This window comes from Sciurus vulgaris (genome assembly GCF_902686455.1).
Source record: "Sciurus vulgaris genome assembly, chromosome: 7".
Lineage (NCBI taxonomy): Eukaryota > Metazoa > Chordata > Mammalia > Rodentia > Sciuridae > Sciurus > Sciurus vulgaris.
The window spans coordinates 156,708,952-156,729,698 of NC_136467.1; the positions used below are offsets into that span (position 1 = coordinate 156,708,952).

At 46.6% G+C, this 20,747-nt stretch overlaps 3 protein-coding genes across 6 annotated transcripts; 2 read left to right on the forward strand and 1 right to left on the reverse strand.

Annotated features, from left to right (window-relative positions):
• Positions 1–3,782: 3,782 nt before the first annotated feature.
• LOC306666572 (histone H2B type 1-K) lies at positions 3,783–11,444 on the reverse strand. 4 transcript variants are annotated; one of them, XM_079148738.1, is made up of 2 exons: positions 11,029–11,444; positions 3,783–4,149 (listed from the first exon to the last, which is right to left on the reverse strand). In XM_079148738.1, exon 1 carries the CDS (start codon positions 11,410–11,412, stop codon positions 11,032–11,034), a length of 381 nt encoding a protein of 126 aa, XP_079004864.1. In that variant the 5' UTR covers positions 11,413–11,444; the 3' UTR covers positions 3,783–4,149; positions 11,029–11,031. The 4 variants fall into 4 exon arrangements, with proteins under 4 accessions (XP_079004864.1, XP_079004865.1, XP_079004862.1 ...); XM_079148739.1 differs by lacking the exon at positions 3,783–4,149 and adding an exon at positions 4,172–4,723; XM_079148736.1 differs by lacking the exon at positions 3,783–4,149 and adding an exon at positions 6,122–6,157.
• A 215-nt stretch (positions 11,445–11,659) lies between these two features.
• Positions 11,660–12,396, forward strand: LOC306666566 (histone H2A type 1-E). Its single transcript, XM_079148731.1, has one exon. It carries the CDS (start codon positions 11,717–11,719, stop codon positions 12,107–12,109), a length of 393 nt encoding a protein of 130 aa, XP_079004857.1. The 5' UTR covers positions 11,660–11,716; the 3' UTR covers positions 12,110–12,396.
• Positions 12,397–16,454: 4,058 nt separating this feature from the next.
• H4C9 (H4 clustered histone 9) lies at positions 16,455–16,967 on the forward strand. The gene has a single exon (XM_079148968.1). It carries the CDS (start codon positions 16,567–16,569, stop codon positions 16,876–16,878), a length of 312 nt encoding a protein of 103 aa, XP_079005094.1. The 5' UTR covers positions 16,455–16,566; the 3' UTR covers positions 16,879–16,967.
• The last annotated feature ends 3,780 nt before the right edge of the window (positions 16,968–20,747 follow it).

Consider the following 20,747-nt stretch of genomic DNA (forward strand, 5'->3'; position numbering starts at 1 on the left):
GTTTATTGGCGAACATTGTTTTTCATTGCCTTTATACTCTTCAATGTTTTCAGTCGTCCAAACTCTGTAGATCCACAAAATATTCTCATTCTTAATGAAGGGGAAAGCTTGCTTCTTCTTTTTCTTAAACTGGAGCCAAAATGCATAATTGTACAGAATGCAAGCTTCTGGCAAAAGGTGTTTGATCAAGCCATTTGGAGTCACTGGTGATGCTGTTTTCCTTCTTCACGTGTCCACTGACAAGCTGTTAAACAAGGAGACACAGATGTGGCCCTGTGGACGAGGGCCCTCTGCTGTCACTCTGGTCCTGGGGTTGGGGTGTCTTACTCTTTCAGATGGTGGTGAGTGCCTGCTCCTGCCAGTTTATACCCCGTCAACACAGATTTGAAGCAACTTAATAAAACTGTCATATTCTCATATTTTAATGAGCTCCTCTTCTTCCTATTACGTGGTTTTCTTGACATCGAGGGCTGTATTAATTACCTTAGTTCTGCTGTTGTCCTCTGGCTGTCTCCTGCTGCTGAGGTGTCCCCAAAATGTCCTGTGAAGACAACACGATAGAGTTCTGAGGTCATGAGCCATTGGTCATGAGCCATTGGTCATGAGCCATTGGTCATGAGCGCCTGAACCTAACCAGTGCATCAATTCCCTAATTCACTGGGTGGCAGCTGTAGGCAGGGGTGCTGTGCTGGAGCAGGTGGTCACTGGAGTGTGACTCTGGGGTTCACAGTTTGTCCTCGGTACATGGAGTGCTCTCTGCCTCCTGGGGACCATGTCCTGAGCTGCTTTTCTGTCTCAGAACATCCATGGGATGTTCTGCCTCATCTCAGGCCCCAGGGATGAAGTGAAGCCCAGAAGTGCAGTTGGAATGGCACTTAGAAGTCCAGCCAGGAAGCACAGAGGACAGCAGAGTCACGACCCAGTGTGTCCATGATGGGAGGGAGGGTGCCTGGAGCAAGGCCAGCCACGGGGCGGAGCATTGCTTCCTAAGTGAGTGCTGTCCTGGGTCCATCCAGAGAGTGGGAACTGAGCTGAGAAAGCTTCCATACATTTTTAATCACCAGCAGTTCTTAAAGGGAGAGGCACCTGATTAAGAATTGCTCAGGGAATGGGGGGGTGGAGGGAAGCAGAACCTGGAAACTGATCACGAGAACACATGACATGGCCCACGCAGCTCTAACCTTACATAGTCAGTTTTGCTTTTCCACAAAAGTAGAATTAGCTGGGAGAATTCTTTCTCTGTTTGGCTTTGAAAGCTTCCATAACATTTAAAGTAAAGATGGCCTAATAGTCCATAATTTCTTGACAGGTGTCAATCTCCAAATTACAAAATCAAAACACCAGACCATACATGAAATCAACTAAGCAATAGTTGTTTCCCAAACCCTTCATAATCCAGTTGCTAAATATTAAAAAAAGGGGAAAAAATCTTGAAATGAACTAGAAGAATACATTCCCAACAAGTCTATAGTGATTTCTGAATATTACTGTATTTCTCACAGAAATCCTGGTCCAGAGACAAAAACTCCACTCGCCATCACACTGTCCTAGATTCCTGAGGTGGGTGCTCACAGTGACCACTTGGAAATTATCGTCAGGTCCTAACCACTGTCCGTTAATGTCTGGAGTGTCTGATGATCCCTTTCCCACCAACATTCGCCCTGGGAAGGGACAGCAGGCCCCTCTGGAGGAGCAGGAGCAGATACACAGTGGCAGTGCATGAGGTCCTCGTGAGCAGCTCCCTCCATCGTTCAGGGGTCCGAGTCTGCAGATTGGCTCAAGGGTGGGAGTGACTGTGGAGCCCTGGTACCCGTCCTAGAGATACAGGTAGATTTCCACTCAGGACCAGTGCTTCACCCCCTCTACAGATCAAGTAAGACTTGGGCAAACCTCAAGATTCATTTCTGCAACTTGTCAGTGCCTAAGGTCTCTGAGCCCCACAATTCTGATTTTCTCCATCATGGTAACCAGGGCACCCGACCCTTGGTGAATAAGTGCCACCACATGGCAAGTGACCCCAGGGTCAGATGGTCCCTGCTGTGTTTATGTTTCCAGTTAAACACTAAAAGGCCCTGATTTGATGCGCAATGTAGGATGCAGAGCTATCCTTATGAATCTGTTCCGTAAATGGTACTGGTAAAACTGGATATCTACATGAAAAACCAAAACTGGAACCATACACGACACACAAGCTAAAACAAAAATGTAAGAAATTACAGACAAAAACCCTAGAACTCCTCAACACAACAGAGAGAAACACTCCTCCACTGTGGTCTTCCCTGGGGGACTTTGGATGTGACCCCTAAAGCAGAGGAAGGTTGGAGCCAACCACCAGGTGGGACTCTGTGAAAATAATTGGCTTCTCCACAGAAGGAGACAATCCACACAAGGAAAATGCCGCCCAACCCTAGGCCTGATAGATGTGTAATATCCAACATGGATCATGAATGTATCGAGCCCTACAAGCTCAAAACACAAGTACCAGTTGAAGAATGGGTGAGGAGACTTTAAAGACAGTTTTCCAAGAAGGACAGAAAATGTCCAGCCGGTATGTGTGTAGGCGCTGGACATCACTGATACCCGGGAAATGCAAACCAAAGCCACCACACGACCCCTCCTCATGCCTGTGAAGTTGGCTGCTCTCTAATGGACAGTGCGTAAAAAGTATTCCTGGGGGTGGGTCGGAGAAAATGAATGTTTTTTGATATGAAAACATGGCATTGTGGTTATTTTTAATGTGGTTGGTGGGAATGTCATTTACCATGACCTTTATGAAAAGTACATGGAAATTCTACAAAGAACTGAAAATGTCAATGAGAACCTTGAGCAAAAAGAACAATTGGGCAACATTATTGTGTTATAGAACCAAAGTGTACTCACTACAGAACAGTGGTAATCAAGACATGGTGGTGTTAGCATAAGAAGGACTCACACAGCGATGGGCAGCATCGGAGCCTGAGCCCCCGACATGTCTGCAGCCACCTGGTCCTCAACAGAGGTGCTGAGAAAAGCCCCAGGGAAACAGCCCTTTCAATAGCAGTGCTGGAAAAACTGCAGAGACACTGAAGCATAATGAAGTTAGATCCCTGCCTCTCACCAGATAAAACCTATTCCAAATGGATTAAGACTTAAAGGACCCACAACCATAAAACTGGTAGATGTAAACAGACAGGAAAGACCTCGGACATCAGCATGGTCATGAGTTGTTGAACAAGGTGAAGAGACAACCAACAGAGTATTTGAAAACATTTGCAAAAGATTTGCCTCACGAAAAGTTAACACTTTGACACCGTTGGTGCAATGTCACATTAGTGCAACCACTATGGAAATCAGTGGAGGCGCCTCAAAATCTAGGCATGGAGCCGCCTCAAAATTCATCCTGAGGAGTCCAAGTCATCAGACTGCAGTGACACGTGCCCATGTTTACAGAGCACAACTCACTAAAGCCGAGCTGTGGAAGCAGCCGAGGTGTCCATCAACAGATAGATGGATAAAGAAAATGTGGTGACCATGAAGTTTTATTCAGTACCAAAGAAAAATAAAATTATGTCATTTGCAGGAAAATGGATGGAACTAGAGACCATTTTTGTTAAGCAAAGTAAGTCAAACAAAAGCTAAAGGGTCTACGTTTTCTTCTCTCGTAGGTGGAGACTGTATGTAAAGGGAGTAGATTGGGGGAGGCAGAGGGAAGGTACTGGGGAATGACATGGAGCGATCTATGTTCTGTGCGTTTAAGAATATGTGACATGAATCCCACTAACCGTACAATTATAACACACCAATGAAATCTATTTTAATCAAAAACAGTCTCAATTTGAAAAAAGAAACATAAGAAATAGAAGTTATTGTTCTTTGATTCTCAGCTTTATCTCTACAGTAAAGATAAGATTTATATCTGCAAACACAGTGCTTTGGGTCTACCAAAACAACAAGGAGGACTCGGGCCAGCACCCAAGAGCCCTGCCGGGTGGTGAGTCAGCCCTGCCAGGTCCTCGGTGGGCATGCTGAAGAGACGCTCAGGCCACCCGGCTGCAGGTGCCGCGTGAAGGCCAGGAGTCAGGCTGCCAGTGTTCCTCCCGTCCTGCGGACTAGGCCCTCTGCAGCACAGCCAGAGAGGAGACTTCCGACAGCGAAGAGCAAATGGGTTTCCTGGAGGCAAAAAGACAATCAGAAGAGAAGACAAGACGACTAGGCAAAAGATGAGCACGGCTGTCCTTGCCCAGAAGACCACATCACTGTCCCGCCTGGGAAGCAGGCATGGCGTCACGCGTGGACCCCAGAGCAGTGTCCTTCCAAGCATAAGTAACAGCAGAAGCCTTGTCAGCTCTTGGGGAGACGTCCTTAGAAGCCAGTGTTTCTTTTCCAGAAGAAATGGAAGTCCAGATAACTGAGAAGGGAAACTGGGAACAATTTCCTGCCTGTCACAATGACCAGCCTGTGAGTCCTTCCTAATCCAAAGTCATGAGTTCAAGCCTCAGCCGGGAGGGCAGGCACATCTTCAAGAGACACCATGTGTCTCCTGCCTTATTCAGCCAATGACAAGAAAGTAAATACTGCTACCAATGATCCTTAATGAAAAACATTTAGGGAAAGAAGACATCTGAGCTTCCACAAAATGTTTGTTTTGTTTTTTTCCAAGAGTGAAAACTGGGAATTCCACCAGAAACACTCACAGAAGGGCCGCGAGGAATGAGGACTCTTGGTTGATCTTCTGGATCACGCCCTGGAGGAAGTGAAGGAAGTTCTTTAAGTGCATCCCAGCTGTCAACAGCAGAAGGGAGGAATATCACCTCACTAGCTTGGTCCAAGACTCCGAGCTCCAAAATGTCACAGTGATGGAGCTCCCGCAATGCCAGGGATCAAGGAACCTAGCGGGGTGGAGGTGGGAAGGTGAAGCTAACAAGCCAACAAACAAGTCAAGAACACAGATGTCAGATCTTGATAAATACTGTGACGAAGAAGAGAATAGGGACGGGAAAGGCAGACGGGGCGGAGAGGAGCAACAGGCAAAGGCTAGCTGACAGCACGGGGCTCCTGGGGGCAGGACCCGGGCTTCCGTACAGAGAAGAGGTCCCACCCAGGAAGCCAAGAGCAGCCCAACCACCCCACTACGGTCCTGGCTCGCTCAGCTCTGGGCAGCCCAAGGAGGAACCCACAGGCTGGGAAGCGGGTCCCTCCTCAGGTCACAGGGGAGGCCCCCGAGAGCTGTGGTCGCTGCACCTGCCAACAGGAAGGGCTCCGAGCTAGGGGTGAGGGAAGCAAGAGGCAGAGCTGTGAGGAACACGAGGCCCAGCCCACTGAATCAAAGGGCGGAAGGAACCCACACTGGCATATTTGTCTCTGTACAACAAACATTTCAGATGGGTACACAGGAAACTAACAAACGTGGCTCTTTGTGGTATGTGGAAGATAAACACAGCAGAGGCGAGTCAACGCAGTGAAAGGGGCGTCGCTGTAAGACCACAGCAGAGGAGTGCAGAGGCTCAGGGGCCTTAACCAGAGAACAAGGGTCTGAAGGAACGGCCCGGACAGGAGCAGAGTCAAGAAGCAGAAATGGAAGTGGGTGTGAGCACAGGGAGACCCATCGTTTGCAAACTGGCCCTCACACTTGCTGCCGAGGCCCCAGCACAGAGCCAGGGACCAGGAGCCCTGATTTCAGAAGCTGCTTGGAACAGAGTAAAGGCGGCCTCGGTGGAGTTTCCTCAGACAGGTGCTGGAGGGCACTGGCCATTCCCAGGAGGCAGTCTTGAGCTGTTAGGGATTACAGTAGTGTCTGCTCAGGTCTTTAGAGGCCAAAGCAGGGGCCTAGTCAGAAGGGCGGAGAAGCACCCAGCAAGAGTGTGACCAAGGACAGTATCCTCGTCAGGTAGGTGGGGAATGAGGCAAATGGGAATGGAATCAGCTATGCTCTTCATGTGTGCAATTATTAAACCCCAGCTAATGAAATGACTAATGGGAACCATAAAAACAAACTCTCAGCTGCATTACCCTAAAGGGTCACAAGATGGCGACATGTCCCTGAATGCCCTCCGGACTGACAGCCAGCTCCTCCCTGAGCTGGCGCCAGATCCAAATCTCTTCCCTTAGATTTGGTTCCCTTAGTTCACCAGCGGGAATTTCTCTGCACCAATGCTTGGTTCCTTTCAACATGGCTCTACTGCAAACCAAAACAGAAATGTGTTCATCGATTGGGCAGCATTTCTTTATTTTGGGGGCGGTTCAAACGGGGGTTATGGGAAAACTTAAGTGCAAAAGCACTTAAGTTATGCAAAAGCACAGAGACTACTTCCAAGTGCTGGACGCACATGCTTTGATTACCAACATAGTGACCCTGTTTCATTACCAGCCCACACTGGATGGGTGGGGGTGTGAACAAATCCCAAATGTCATTTCTATCATGAATATTTCCATAAACAACCTGATAGTCATGGCTGTAAAGAAACACAATACAACCTCACTTAAGAAAAAAAGATTTGTAACATTACCCAATACCTAGTCCTTAAAAAAAAGAACTCTCCAATTGCATCGAGTATCATTCCACAATGACTTTGTCTGAGTGTGCATTACCCTGGGTCCACACATGGTGTTTGGATCCTCTTCCTCTTAAATATGTTTAATCCATAACACTTACCCAGACCTCCAAGCAGCCATGTTTGCTCTTTTGAAAAGGAATTGAGAGACTGTGTTAATTAGCTTTTCATTACTGTGCCCAAAATGACCAACTAAGTTGTTCTTAGAAATTGTTCTTAAAATCAGCAAAGTGTACTTGGGCTTACGGTTTCAGAGGTCTCTGTCCACGGATGGCCTACTCCATTGCTCTGGGCTAAGAGGAGGCAGCATATCCTGGCCACAGGGAAGAGGCAGGGAAGGTCACCAGGGACCAGCCTCCTCCAGCCACACCCCACCTCGCAGTTCCCACCAGGCCACTCGAGCGAGGATGGTCTGCTTGGGTCACAGCTCTCACCATCCGGCCCTTTCACCTCTGAGCATCCCTGCATTCATGAGTTTTGGGGGACACCTCACATCAAACCATAAAGAAGGCTACAGTATGGGTGAAATCTCACTGATCATAGATTGTCATTGCTTTTAGGCTATTTCTTTGACGAATGTTGGGGAAAAGGTTGTTGCTTTTTAAAAAGAAAAAAAATAGAACCCAATAAATTTATTTTCCATTCAGATTTAGGTTAAAAGGATCCCTAATATCTATAAATTTATAATTGAAACTTTTAATCTGAACATCTTAGTGCCATATAAAATAAAAGTCATTTATTTTCTGTATACATAGGCAAAATACTAAAGGATCTGACAGTTTTGCTATTCTGATTATGAATATGAAACAGAGGAAAAGAAGAGAAAGGAAAGGGAATCTGGTAGAAGAAGGAAGTGTGGGGCAGGAATGCAGCTCTATGGACTTTCCTCAGTGATAAAGGGGGTGGGTGCAGAGATGAGGTAAAGGACAGACGTACACATGAAATATCCAAGGACGATTTTCCACGAGTCAATTGTTCAGAAATCACTTCGCCAAGTTACCAATTTCTAGGACTTCTCAAAACCATGACTGAACATTCACAGAGTCTACAGTAACGTCCTCAGGGCCGTTCAGATCGTATTTGAGGAGTCTGAGGCACCTGGGCTGGCCAGCTTTCCAGGAGTGTTGCTGACAGCATTTGTCTCTGTCACTGTTCTTCACCTGTCTCATTAAGGAGGGAACGACCCAGACAAAACCAGAAAGCTGGGGAGCAGCAGTCCAAAGGCCCAGCTCCCTCAAGGTGGACTTCTACAGCTTTCTTAAGCCATCTAAGAAATATGATCAAAACTGCTTTGACTTAATATAAAAATAAACCATTTCTGGTAAATCAGTAGAATCTGAGTCAGTTCTGTGACCACTGTTAGATGTATTCCTCCTTTTCTAAAACCAAAAAACAGCAGAGAGATCCCTGAGATGCCAAGATAAAAAACAAGCTTCTGAGTCAGGAATAAGTGTAAAATGAGGGACGGCTCCATTTGTCACACAGATTTTCAGCTCCCGCTTGGGCAGCTGCAGAAACTGCACCTTCCTGATCACTATTCCCCACATACCCAACATCCGGCTGAACCGCACTCCCGTGGGTCACTGAAGCCCAAGGCGCCCCTTCAACGGAGACTTAAGAGGGATGTGGTACCTGTCAAGACCACCGAGGAGACTGGAGTCTTGGCCCAGAGCTTGGTACTTGTGTGAGGCCCTGGGCTCCACCCTCAGCACTGCAAAAAAGACGGCTGAATCCCATGGTCACCCAGCCATCGTCTTGCTTTTCGCCATTAATGTGTAGAATGGAGCGGGGTGTGAGATACAAGCTATGAAGTACTTAATGGCTTCACAGATGGTCTTGCCAGCAACAGCATAAGAGAGGTGAAGCACATTCAAAGCTAGAGGAAGTAGCGATCCCGTGATGACAAATTCCTGACTTATTCCGACAAATACTTGGAGGAATCCAAGAATCTAAGCTCTGCACGAGGGACACTCAGGCGGCGGGCCCGGGACACACGGTAGAGAGTCACATCATCTCTGCCTTTGCCACCCTGGCCTCCTGACGCACAGCGTGTTTGGAAGTGTGTAGTTTAGGAAAAGTGACCCCAACATCTATGTGGGGTCTGATCACTGCAGAGTGAGCCTGTGGTTAGCATCGCCTGGGGCACTATTCTTATCCTCTGGAAGGTCATCCACCTCCCTCTTCCCCAAAACTTACAGTCAACAAACCTGCATTTTGGCAGGCTCAAATCCTTATCCATCCGTTAGAGCAGGGTTAGGTCAGACTCCTTCCAGAGAAGGTGATCAGGCAGCAACTCCGTCCTCCCCAACTTCGGAGGACGCACCGTGCGGCATACCTGCTCTTTGCCCCTGCTACGAGGTTGCTGCTGGGGCCAGCACATCAGCTCTCTGGAATGCTTACCACCAGGACGCTGCTAAGCCTGACTATACCTGGACTTGCTCACAAGACATTCTGCCACATCCTGTTTTTAAAATTGGGGTGGGGGGGGGGGGTCCCAAAGAGAGCAATTTGTCATTGCTTCTAGCAAGTGGCAAGGCCAAGTTTCAGACTTTGTTAATTTTCATAGAAAACTCAAGTTACACAGAAATTAAAAAGCATAACCACACTGGAGAAGCAGAAACAATTAGAACATGAGCTTGTTCTACTGGGCCGAGTGCTTTCCTCCTTCAGTACTTCCTCAGGCTGGGTCTTGGGTGGCTTCCACCTTGTGATAGGTGCTGGTGTACGTGGACATCAGTGTCACGAATCTGATGAGGTCCAAGTAAGGAAGGGAGGCACAGACGTGCCCCTCTGGATTCCTAGTGGCACATGTTTAATCCAGTTTCTACAATAAGCAAGCCAGATGCATTTGTGACAACCAAGGGAACCATTAATAACACGAAAGAAGGTCTACAGGAATCCTTATCTTTAAAATTGAAATTCCACTGCACTCTCATGTACGGAATGTAAATACAGCCTTACTGCAATGCTGACTCTAAACAGGGTTGCTTATTCGAAATTTGGGAATAGTATCCAGAAAAGTGACAGCCCAAAATTAAAGCTTAGAATAAGTCATCCAAAATCAATGGACAGTATTCAAAATATTGTTATTATTAAATGGATGTTTTTCATAGATCATCAAAAACAAATTTAAGGAAAATATATACTATGAAATGATCATATCAAAGGTGATGCTTTAATAATAGCTATCTGCATAACATCAAAATCTAGAACGACATTTCCAAAGGACTTTATATTTCTATCTGTCCAGGATAATAGGTACCTTGATTTCAATAATTGTTTAAAAGGAATATAAGCATAGGAGAAAAAGGAAAAATCATTTGATACAGCTTGAAAAAGAGTACCTTGAGAGCAGCTGCGTGTGGTAGCTGAAGAACCAGCCAATAGCTCCAGGTACTGCGAGCAACAAGTGTACCTGTCATGAGACTGTGTGTAGATGGATGGATGGATGGATGGATGGGTGGGTGGTGGGTGGATGGATGGATGGGGGACGGATGGGGGACGGATGGAAGGGTGATACATAGAGGGTTTTCCCCCCTTCCCTTTTGGTACCATGAATTCATTCTGTGGGGAAACGACCGAGACAGAGAGATTCCAAAAAGACACCTGCGAATGCGCACGTGGCGGTTTCCAAAGGCTGGATGCCCAGCAGGTAAGATGTTACAGGTGGCTGTGAAGAACCGGCAGAAGGTTCAACGTGAGGTGAGCTTATTTCAAAACTGACAAAAAATGCTCTCTGCACTATTAACCTACTAGATTTACTCACATGGATAAAACAGATACTAACTTATGTAAAACTACTTTTGTAAACCAGAAACTAGTCCTAAGGGAAGACCCCGAACACTGTACCAGACACGTAACGTGTACTAGTTATCTAAAAATCGGCACGTGGGTGACTGCGCTTAAGACCTGCATGGCGTGATCTGTTTTCCCCGACTTCAGGGACAACTTAAAATTCCAGCGAGAGCTTTGAAACTGACGACTCAACTGGTGAGTCTGACCTTCCCAGGCCTCCGCCTCCCCCCGCCCTTTGGTCCTGCAGGGTCCCGACCGCAAGAACAGAGGGAACATCCCCAAACTCTGCTTCGTCCAATTCCGTGGAAAACCCGACTGACTCGTTCCTCAACTAAAAACCAAAACCCACCGAGCCGGGACGCTTCCCGCCCGAGGGCCCCAGATAGCCGCAGCCAATCAGAAGCTGCAGGAAGAGGCCCGGCTGCCTCGGGAAATTCAAAAGCAAGCGCGCAGCCCGCGCAAGCCGGCAGCGTCCAACCCACCCGGGCGGGGCCCTGCACCAGAGTGCGGGAACCAGCTTCCAGCTAAAACCTGTAATTGCCATCCCTCGCTTAGGTCGTGGTTGACCAGAGCCCACCAGCGGGAGACGGAAGGGGTGATTAGAGGGCGTGAGACGGAGATAGCAGACAAGCAACAGCAGCTCTTTCAAAAAAAGAGTGGGTGGCTCTGAAAAGAGCCGTTAGGGATGCAGATACCGACTCACTGGTTACTTGGCGCTGGTGTACTTGGTGACGGCCTTGGTGCCCTCGGACACGGCGTGCTTGGCCAGCTCCCCGGGCAGCAGCAGGCGCACAGCCGTCTGGATCTCCCGCGACGTGATGGTCGAGCGCTTGTTGTAGTGCGCCAGGCGCGACGCCTCGCCCGCGATGCGCTCGAAGATGTCGTTGACGAACGAGTTCATGATGCCCATGGCCTTGGACGAGATGCCGGTGTCGGGGTGCACCTGCTTCAGCACCTTGTACACGTAGACCGAGTAGCTCTCCTTGCGGCTGCGCTTACGTTTCTTGCCGTCCTTCTTCTGCGCCTTGGTCACCGCCTTCTTGGAGCCCTTCTTCGGGGCGGGAGCGGACTTGGCTGGCTCAGGCATGGTGGGAGCAAAGACTGCAAAACGAGGAAGCTGGGGGCGCAGCGTGGCTTTATATAGAGCTTTAAACGCAAATAAGGTGGAGTCAAAGCCTGTCTTTGATTGGTGGTTATCCAGAAGGACGTCAGAGGTAGTTTTGCCCAATCAGAATGCGGAACTTTTGAAGCCGCTTTTCTATTGGTTGTAACGAAGTTACAATATGAACCAATGAGAAGTCTCCCTTTTCTTGCCTAGTAATGACTATGAAAGATGAAACCGTTGCTCACTCCTGTCGGCTGTTTGTCGTGAAGACACAAATCTCTTTATTATGTCTGGACGTGGCAAACAGGGCGGCAAGGCGCGCGCCAAGGCCAAGACGCGCTCGTCGCGCGCCGGGCTGCAGTTCCCGGTGGGCCGGGTGCACCGCCTGCTGCGCAAGGGCAACTATGCAGAGCGGGTCGGGGCCGGCGCGCCGGTCTACCTGGCGGCGGTGCTGGAGTACCTCACGGCCGAGATCCTGGAGCTGGCGGGCAACGCGGCCCGCGACAACAAGAAGACGCGCATCATCCCGCGCCACCTGCAGCTGGCCATCCGCAACGACGAGGAGCTCAACAAGCTGCTGGGCCGCGTGACCATCGCGCAGGGTGGTGTCCTGCCCAACATCCAGGCCGTGCTGCTGCCCAAGAAGACCGAGAGCCACCACAAGGCCAAGGGCAAATAATGCCGTGGGTTACCTCGCAACGAACCGAGTCCAAACTAAAGGCTCTTTTCAGGGCCGCCCATCTTTTCGCAGAAAGAACTGAACACTGAACAAGTAGCGTCAGAGAAGTTAGGGTTCCTTTCCCCGGCTAATTTGGCACAGGTGCCTCACTACACAACTGGACCCCACGGCTAGAGACCCAGCAGGCAACCCCTTACAGAGGTCTGAGCTGCTGACCAAGAAGCGGGTGCTCGGCCAAGAGCTTGTGGTCGCGCTGGGGAAAGCAGTCAAGGCTACCTGTACCATCCAGGTGCAACACCTTGCGGCTCACCTCCCGGGTCAGCAAAGTGCTTGGTGTGCGTGTGCTAACACTGTCAGCCGCGCGCGTTTTCCTCTCAAAAGCGGAGGGCTAGGGATATAGTTCAGTTGGTAGAGTGCTTGCCTTGCAAGCACAAGGCCCTGGGTTCAATCCCCAGCACCGCAAAAAAAAAAAAAAAAAAAAAAAGCTGCGGAGCACTCCCCTTTCCCCACCCACCCCAGCGGCAGATGTGTGCCCTTAAAATGGGCATTGTGGCATCTATTGTGGCATCTGAGTCAGATTGAAAAGTTCGGCTGGCCTGCTCCACTGTTTAATTTTTCCTTGAAACCTTTCTATCGGTTTTTGAGACACTTGTACATCAACATTTCATAAGTATTCTCGTTCTATTTCATGTATTCAACCCACTTTTCAATTCTAGTATAAATATGATTTTGTGAACTAGAAGTGGTAATGATAATCCAGCAATGATAGGCACTCATGGCCCCTCAAAATTAAAATACTTGGTCTTTTGGGAGAATTTTTAGAGGCTGTGTAACAATTTTATTCAGTATTCAATTGTTCTGTCCTTAAATGTTTTCCACCTTACTAGTTTAATAAAGATTAATAATATGCAGTGGTGAAGTGCAGGATGTATTTTACAAATGTAACAAAGTTTGCTGCAGATTAGTTTTGTAGTATGAAAGAATGTGAGAATTCAAGGGAAATAACCTTGACTTAAAAACTAAGTTCAACTGGATAATTGCCCTGTTAGAAAAAAAGCCTGAAAAGGATCACATTTTTTAAGTAATTCTGGATGTTTGTAGAAAGGTCAAAAACTTCTGGCTATAACGCTCAGAAATAAAGACTGTGACAGGCTTTTCAGACATCCATTGCAAGGGAGGTAAAATCTTACTTCTACCCCAGTAGGGCTTAGTGGCTGGGGTCTGAGAAACAAGACAAATTAACAGAAGAGCATGCACGTTTATGAGACAAGGGAGAATCATGAGGAATTGAACTCAGAAGCAGGGTTTATAGTGGAAAAGCAACCAAGTGTGGGGAGGCTAATGGAGGACAGGAATTACATGAACAAGATCTGGCCTCAACGCCTGTCCATGCTGGCCTGACTCCCCTTTCAGGATAAGAAAGGGGAGACCAGAAAGCACTTCTTGCACCTGTTGCTTTAATTGCCTTCCTTTCAAAATAATCCCTTTGCCAAGGTGGGATACTTCATGGTGGCACATTCTGCCACCCTTTACCATCCATTCCTGCACTTTTTTTTATTATTAAAATCTTTTTTATTTTTACCAACTGCATTTTGATTCATTGTACTCAAATGGGGTTCAACTTTTCATTTCTGTGGTTGTACACGATGTAGATTTCACACCATTTACATAATCATATGTGTACATAGGGTATCTTTCCTTCTCCCACCCCCACCTACCCCATTTTCCTCTACACCATACAAAGTACCTTCATTCTCTTTGCTGTCCTTAAGACTTGCTATACAAAAACTTTTGAAAACAGGTGAGGACAGAGGCTTCCTGTTGATGGAAACTACTTTTTGAAGTAACATCTTTAGAATGAGTTCCAGTTAATATTGGGCAAATATAATAAAAACCCAAAACTCCCCCAACAAAGAGAAAAACTTTATTTTTGAATAAACATTGAATAAGTGTGAGACACTCATCACAGATGATCTCATAAACAGATTGCAAAGGCAGAGGAACCAGTCTTTTATGAAGCTGCATTAAGTTGGTCTCAATTAGGGGGCAGACAACAGCTGGTTAGGACCATCTTCACCTGGAAACTGGGAAAATCTAGAGTTATATTCCTTGTTAATCACTCGTTCTGAAGAGATGACTCTTGGAAAAAACATTCCTAGGTTTGAGGACAAATAAAAAGGATTTCCATACATTTGAAAATGCTAGAAATATTAAGTAGAGGAAAGCTTCTTATTTGTAAAAGAAAATTAAACCTCTTGTTTTTAACATATATTTGCCCTTAAACTAGCTTGCTCAATTTACTTATGTGATGTACCTCTTCCATCATTTATGTGGAATTTGGTTATTATTATTGGTTGAGTCAATCGTGTTTTGTTTTTCCAAACATGTTCAGCAATTTTTCTTTTTATTGCAATAAGTACAGGAAAATCTCAATTATTTTAGGTTTTAAGTTTACTTTCATTTACTTACTTTTTAGTTATGAAATTAAGTGTAATACTATGAATATACTGTATGTTGCACACCTGTAATCTCAGTGGCTCAAGAGACTGAGGCAGGAGGAGCTTAAGTACAAAGTCGCCTCAGCAATTCAGTGAGCCCTAAGCAATTCCTGTCTCAAGAAGAAATAAAAAGGCTGGCAATGTGGCTCAGTGATTGAGTGCATGGTGTTCAATCCCTGATACCAAAACAAAAAACAAAAGAAAAAGAAAATATTGTAATGCAAATTACTCTAAAGGATCTCTCATTAAAGGGTAGTAGAAAAGTCCTGTAGTAACAAGAAATTGCAAGGTTCTGTGGAAGAAGTGGTTAAAATGTCTCCATGATAGGTGACAGACAGACCCTGTTTAGGAGTGGTGGGAACCTGGGGTTAAAGAATCATTCAAACTGGGCCTACTGTGCTGGCCTCTGCCCGCTTTCTTTTTCAAGAAGCAATTCATCTGCAGTCCTGCCTGTCTTAAGTGGACAGGAAGTGTGACATTCCTCAACGAACTATCTGTTAGCTGCAGGAAAGATGCAGGCCTAAAATGATGTCGATAGGAGGAACCCAAGTTACTCTGAAGGGGGAGACTTTTGTGACTCTTTCACAGTCCAGATCCCAGAACTCAGAAAGATAAGGATAGTTCCTCCTAACCATAGAATCAGTAAGATTCCAGTTAGAACCAATCAGTAAGGGCCAAAGAGACCAAGAGTTGTCATGGCAGTGGAGACTTGAAACTCATGTCATCCTGCAGTCAAAAAACAAAAGTTGGTCTATGCAGGACCTCCGGAAGCTTCCCTAGGACCCCTCCACCTGCCCAACCTCAATAAAACTGGAGGACAAGAGAGACATTACTTATTAATTCACTAATGAACTACTTATTCATTAATGAATATAATAGCTCTTGTAATTATGCAAGATCTTTTTTAAAAATTTTAATTACATATCAAAAAAAACTGATACATTTAAAAACCTTGAGATTCAGTATTTTTGAAGTTGGGAGTTTTCAGCATTTCAAAGGCAACAAATTCACCCTAATAAGTATAGATTTAACAGTTTCAAACAAAATCCTAAAATATTTCATTATGGCAACTGAATGATTTATAATTTCAAAATGAATAAATGGTGACAATAATATAAAATTATTTTGAATGATCATGTAAATGGGAATTACAGTGTCAAATACTAAAATATTCTTCAATGCTAAACAAACAATTATAATACTCCAGCACTACAGAGACTAATCAGTGAAACAAATTTAAGAAGCAATATAAGCGAAATATTCAATATATTGTAAAATAATTCTTCAAATCTAGAAGGGAAATATTTAATATATTGCACTGATTGACGAGCTGGTTAACTTTAAAAAAAATCTCTTTACGAGAAATAAAATCAAATGGGTCAGGCTTTTTAAATGGTTCTATGCAGCATTGGTAAAGTCGTAGGCACAACAGGAATCGCTGCTGGAATCCACGAAAACAGGTCTACACTGGCCGAAAGACAGACACTTTGGTAACACATCCTAAAACAGCTTAGAATTCTGCATTTTATGCGTCCACCTATTCCGTTTCTAAGAGGTTGGCCCCGGCGCCCACTCCCACCGCACAGGAAGGCGGACACGTCACCAGCACCGCAGTCTCTGCACGCACTGCCCACGACGCGCGCAGCTTGCAGAGGAAAGGACAGAATGTTCCCGCTTTTCGTCCCCCTGTCCTCCGTCCTCCACAACGGGGACGTTCTGTTGTCTGGGGAGGGGGTGGGAATTACATCAAAAGAAAAAAGGAGTGAAACAGACTGGCTTCTTAAGACCAAAACCGAAAGTGAATTGCAGCGCCGCAGGCGCACCGTGCACGGTCCCTCCCCCGACCCCGGGCCTTCCCGCCACCGCGCTTCCGGTTCTCACTCCGGTCCGCACGATTGACCCATAAAAGGCGCCTCCCACCCGGCCGGGCATTCCGTCGCTCGTGGTTGTGGTGACAAGATGTCGGGCCGCGGCAAAGGAGGCAAAGGCCTGGGCAAGGGTGGCGCCAAGCGCCACCGCAAGGTGCTGCGCGACAACATCCAGGGCATCACCAAGCCCGCCATCCGCCGCCTGGCCCGGCGCGGCGGCGTCAAGCGCATCTCCGGCCTCATCTACGAGGAGACGCGCGGGGTGCTCAAGGTGTTCCTGGAGAACGTGATCCGCGACGCCGTCACCTACACGGAGCACGCCAAGCGCAAGACGGTCACGGCCATGGACGTGGTCTACGCGCTCAAGCGCCAGGGCCGCACGCTCTACGGCTTCGGAGGCTGAGCTGGCTCGCCGCCGGTCCTTCCGTGAATAGGCCCTTTTCAGGGCCGCCCACCCTCTGTGAAGGAGCTGCAGCGACGAGCCCTGCTCCGCTCTTGACGGAGAATGCCGGGTGCTCCGGGCGGAGGCGCAGGTTCAGCAGGCGCTCGCCCCCTGCGGCCAGACTCAGCCGTCCTGCACCCCGACACTACCTTGTGAGCAGCCTGACGTACCTCCGCTGGGTGGAGGTCAGCCTGGGGCCAGCCGCGGTGGGGGGGGATCAGTCGCCCCGCCTCCGCTGAAGGCCTGTGCACACATGCTACGCCCACCGCCCCTGCCCCTGGGTTCGTGCTCGTTCCCAGCGTGCAGACCCCGCTGGCGGTGGGGTGCACTGACACCAGGCGGAGGAGCTTCCCGGCAAGGCCAGCGTGAGTGAAGTGGACACCCAAGAAGTGTCCTCGTGCCACCAGTGACCTTCGAGAGAACCCCTGTCTTCACTTGCTCAGATCAAGACTAGGTTTTTTTAACCACTAATGATTGGCTGAGTGATATTTAAATTGCATTCTTCATAAGGCTTTATCTGATCTATTATTTGGGAGCTCTTAATGGAGACGTCCACTCAAGTTTACTGGTTTTCTAGCATCTGAGGTTTGAGTATTGATGTAGTCTGAAATTTGACCTTTCTCGGCCCTTGGCCAGTACATTAATGCTGTGCCTCGATTTCAGATGTGATGTCTTGGTATATAAAAATTAATGTTGCATTCTTCATAGATTTTGAATAGTGCCTTTTAATTTGTGACTAGCCAATCGGCCCCATCCCCTTAACCACTAGAAAGCTGCAGGCATCAGATGCCTTAGCTTGACATTAGATTTAGATGACAATAGGGTTTTCTAAATAAGCTAAGAATAGCATTAAGAAGGAATTGAGGAGGATTTCAATAAATTGATCTTCCTATGCCTAAAATCTGCAAGGTGTTGAGAGGCAAACGAAAATAGTAAAATTGAGAGAAATAATGCTTAGGAAGTATTGAAAGCTGTCAAAAATATTAAGTGCCTCACATGGATTATCATGTGTAATTCTTGTGATTTATTATCATTTATAAAAATATAATCAAATGAAGTCACAAGTATTGTTTATCTGTGACTTAAAACTGTGGCATTTTGAACCACACTCAGTATACAGAAAAGCCATCGCGAACAGTCTTGGTGCCAGTCCTATGGCGGATAATCGGGAATCAGGACAGGTATGAGACCTGCCAGGCACTACCCAATTTCAAAGGGTGATTTTAGCCTTTCGGGTTCTGGGCCTGCCTGAGAAGGTCGTCTCTATTTTGTGTCTAGAGGTAGCCATGCCACTGTTGAATCATGGCTGCCAGTGTCCCCTACCTGGCAGCGGTCATGTTCCAGGCCCACTGGACTGAACACTGTCCTAGGAAACACTAGGAACTGATGAAGGTCCGTCATCCAATGAGTAGGGCCCCATGAGTCTTAAGGTCAGGTCTTCTTAAATGTCATAGCGCTAGTAGTGAGGAGTGGTATGTGACTTACCAAAACAAACAAACAAAAAATTTGATGTTTATGTATTTCATTTAGTTATCATCTTTACATGGGGGCTGGATTGTTTTTAGATAACATGCAAGTATACTTCCGACAACTTAGGTTCAGAAATCTGAACAATTCAACTATAAATAAAAGAACTAAATACCAAGAATTCTATGAAAATTCTAGAATTTATGTACTATGAAAGTGAAAAATATACTCTATATTTTGAAGTCTTGAAAAAAAGCTATGTGATGAATACAAGAAAGATCCATTTAATAAATTCTGCATATGCTGAAATAACACACTGGGTCAAATGGATATTAAGATTAATTTAATTTTTTACCTTTTTAAAAATATGTGTGCTACAAAAATATACGTGTGTGCGCGCGCGCGTGTGTGTGTGTGTGTGTGTGTGTGTGTATCTTACATTGCTTTTCTACTGGGCAGTGCATATTAGAGTAACAAACTGGCTTTAAGCTTTCAGGCCCAAATATATGAATAATTCATAGACCCAAAAAAAGTTCTAGTTCAGAGAACTGGGAGAATAAAATGAAGATCGAGTTTCTTCCTCCACTTAATGTTCCTGAAGATGGAGGTTAAGTCTTTCGCTTCTACTCAGACCTCTAAGGCAATGCCAAGAAAGCACTGACACATTACACTTAATCACAGGCACAGAGCTGTGGAATTTGTCCTGTGTCTAAGTACTCTGAGCAAATTATGCCTAAGGTTTTCCCTGCTATGCAAGGACTAAAGCCATGCCAGTTTCTTGGTCTTTTGATTCTTTAACTTCTAGACTCAAATACACAAAATAGACTGAATATCTGCTTGCTAAGTGGCTAACCAGGGTTAAATAAACTTCTGTGTCTCCACTACCAAGCTTCTCTGGGTTTCCCGCAGTCTCTGAGAAGCTGGAGCGGTAACCCTTGGTATTATTCAGACGCTGTAACAATTTCCAGATTGAATTGCTATGGCTCAATCACACACAATTGTTCAAAAGCATGATCGACTCGTGACTAAATAATTTTAGAAGACATTTAAACACACTTCACTGTTTGATAATTTAAGGCATTATAAAAACACAAGTAGTCTTATTTTTGTTCTTAATTAAGTTAATATATATTTGTCTACAGAGAAATGACCTACATACCTGGTACAGTAGGGAGAAACAAAGCCGTGCCAGAACCTTGTTCTACCTCTAGCAATTTAAGAAAATTATTTAAGCCCTGTGCATCAACTTTGCTACTTGTGAAAGAATATTGATCTTAAATTTGTGATTTCTTCTAGTTGTTAACTTTAGCTATCCAGAGAAACAAAATGAGATCCAGGTGAAAAGAATGAGAAAAGAGAGAGGACTGAGTTGCAACAGAGGTCCCCGGCAGCCGGCCCAGGTTCAGGTCCATGAGCTGGGACCCTGTAGGATTAAGCAGATTTTCATCCCACTTCATAGACAAGGAAACTAACCTGACAAGGTGAGGTAACTGGTCTGAAGTCTCAAGCCAGTGATCAGCAGAGCCAAGATTTGAACCCCAGCACTATGGCTCCATGAGTCCATCTTCATCCAGTGAAGTACAGGAGGGGGCCACTTCAAGTGAACCGATATATCAGAAGCACCTAGCACAGGATCTGGCAATAGTAGATGCTCAATAAATGGTCACTTTAATTAGATGGTCCCCTGACTCTCACATGACCCAACATTATGTGATTCATTCTGTCTGCTTGTCAGAGGGCATCCTGGGGAGCCATGGGAAAGGAGGGATCACAGCTGAGCCCAAGGACTGTTCTGGTCCAAGTAACAAGTAGGCCAAGTCACAGAGCCACACCTTTTATTTTTAAACACACATCCACCCTCCTCGGACTGATGGCAGGTCAGGGTCATGTTCTATGTGCTCTGGTTTTGGATCCAGTTAATTTAGGCCAGAGGCTGTGGTCATGGGCACTGAGATGAATGGTTTCAGCTCAGGTCACTGCCCCTCTGAGGGGGTCTCTCATGCTCTCGCTATGACTGAATTTTCCCTTGCCCTTGGCATTGCGGCCAGCTGGCCCTTCAGCTGGACAGGTTGGATCCAACAGGCAGCTATTCCGCAGGAGCCACCTGACTACATAAGCCCTGCCTGGCCCTGGCCCTCCTGCTTTCTCTCTCAGATTGTTAAGGTGGCAGCCTCATGGGGCCTCAGACCAGAACAGGCGGCAACTCGAGGACAGAGCCACATACGGGGCGGTGGGGCAGTCCTTGTAGCCTGCAGAAGCTGCTGCCTTTCACCCACCTCCCTGCTCTTGCCGAGACAGTGACCCAGGCCCAGACCACTCCACAGCCAACTGGCATCATGCTGCTAATAGAGATATTTACTGTT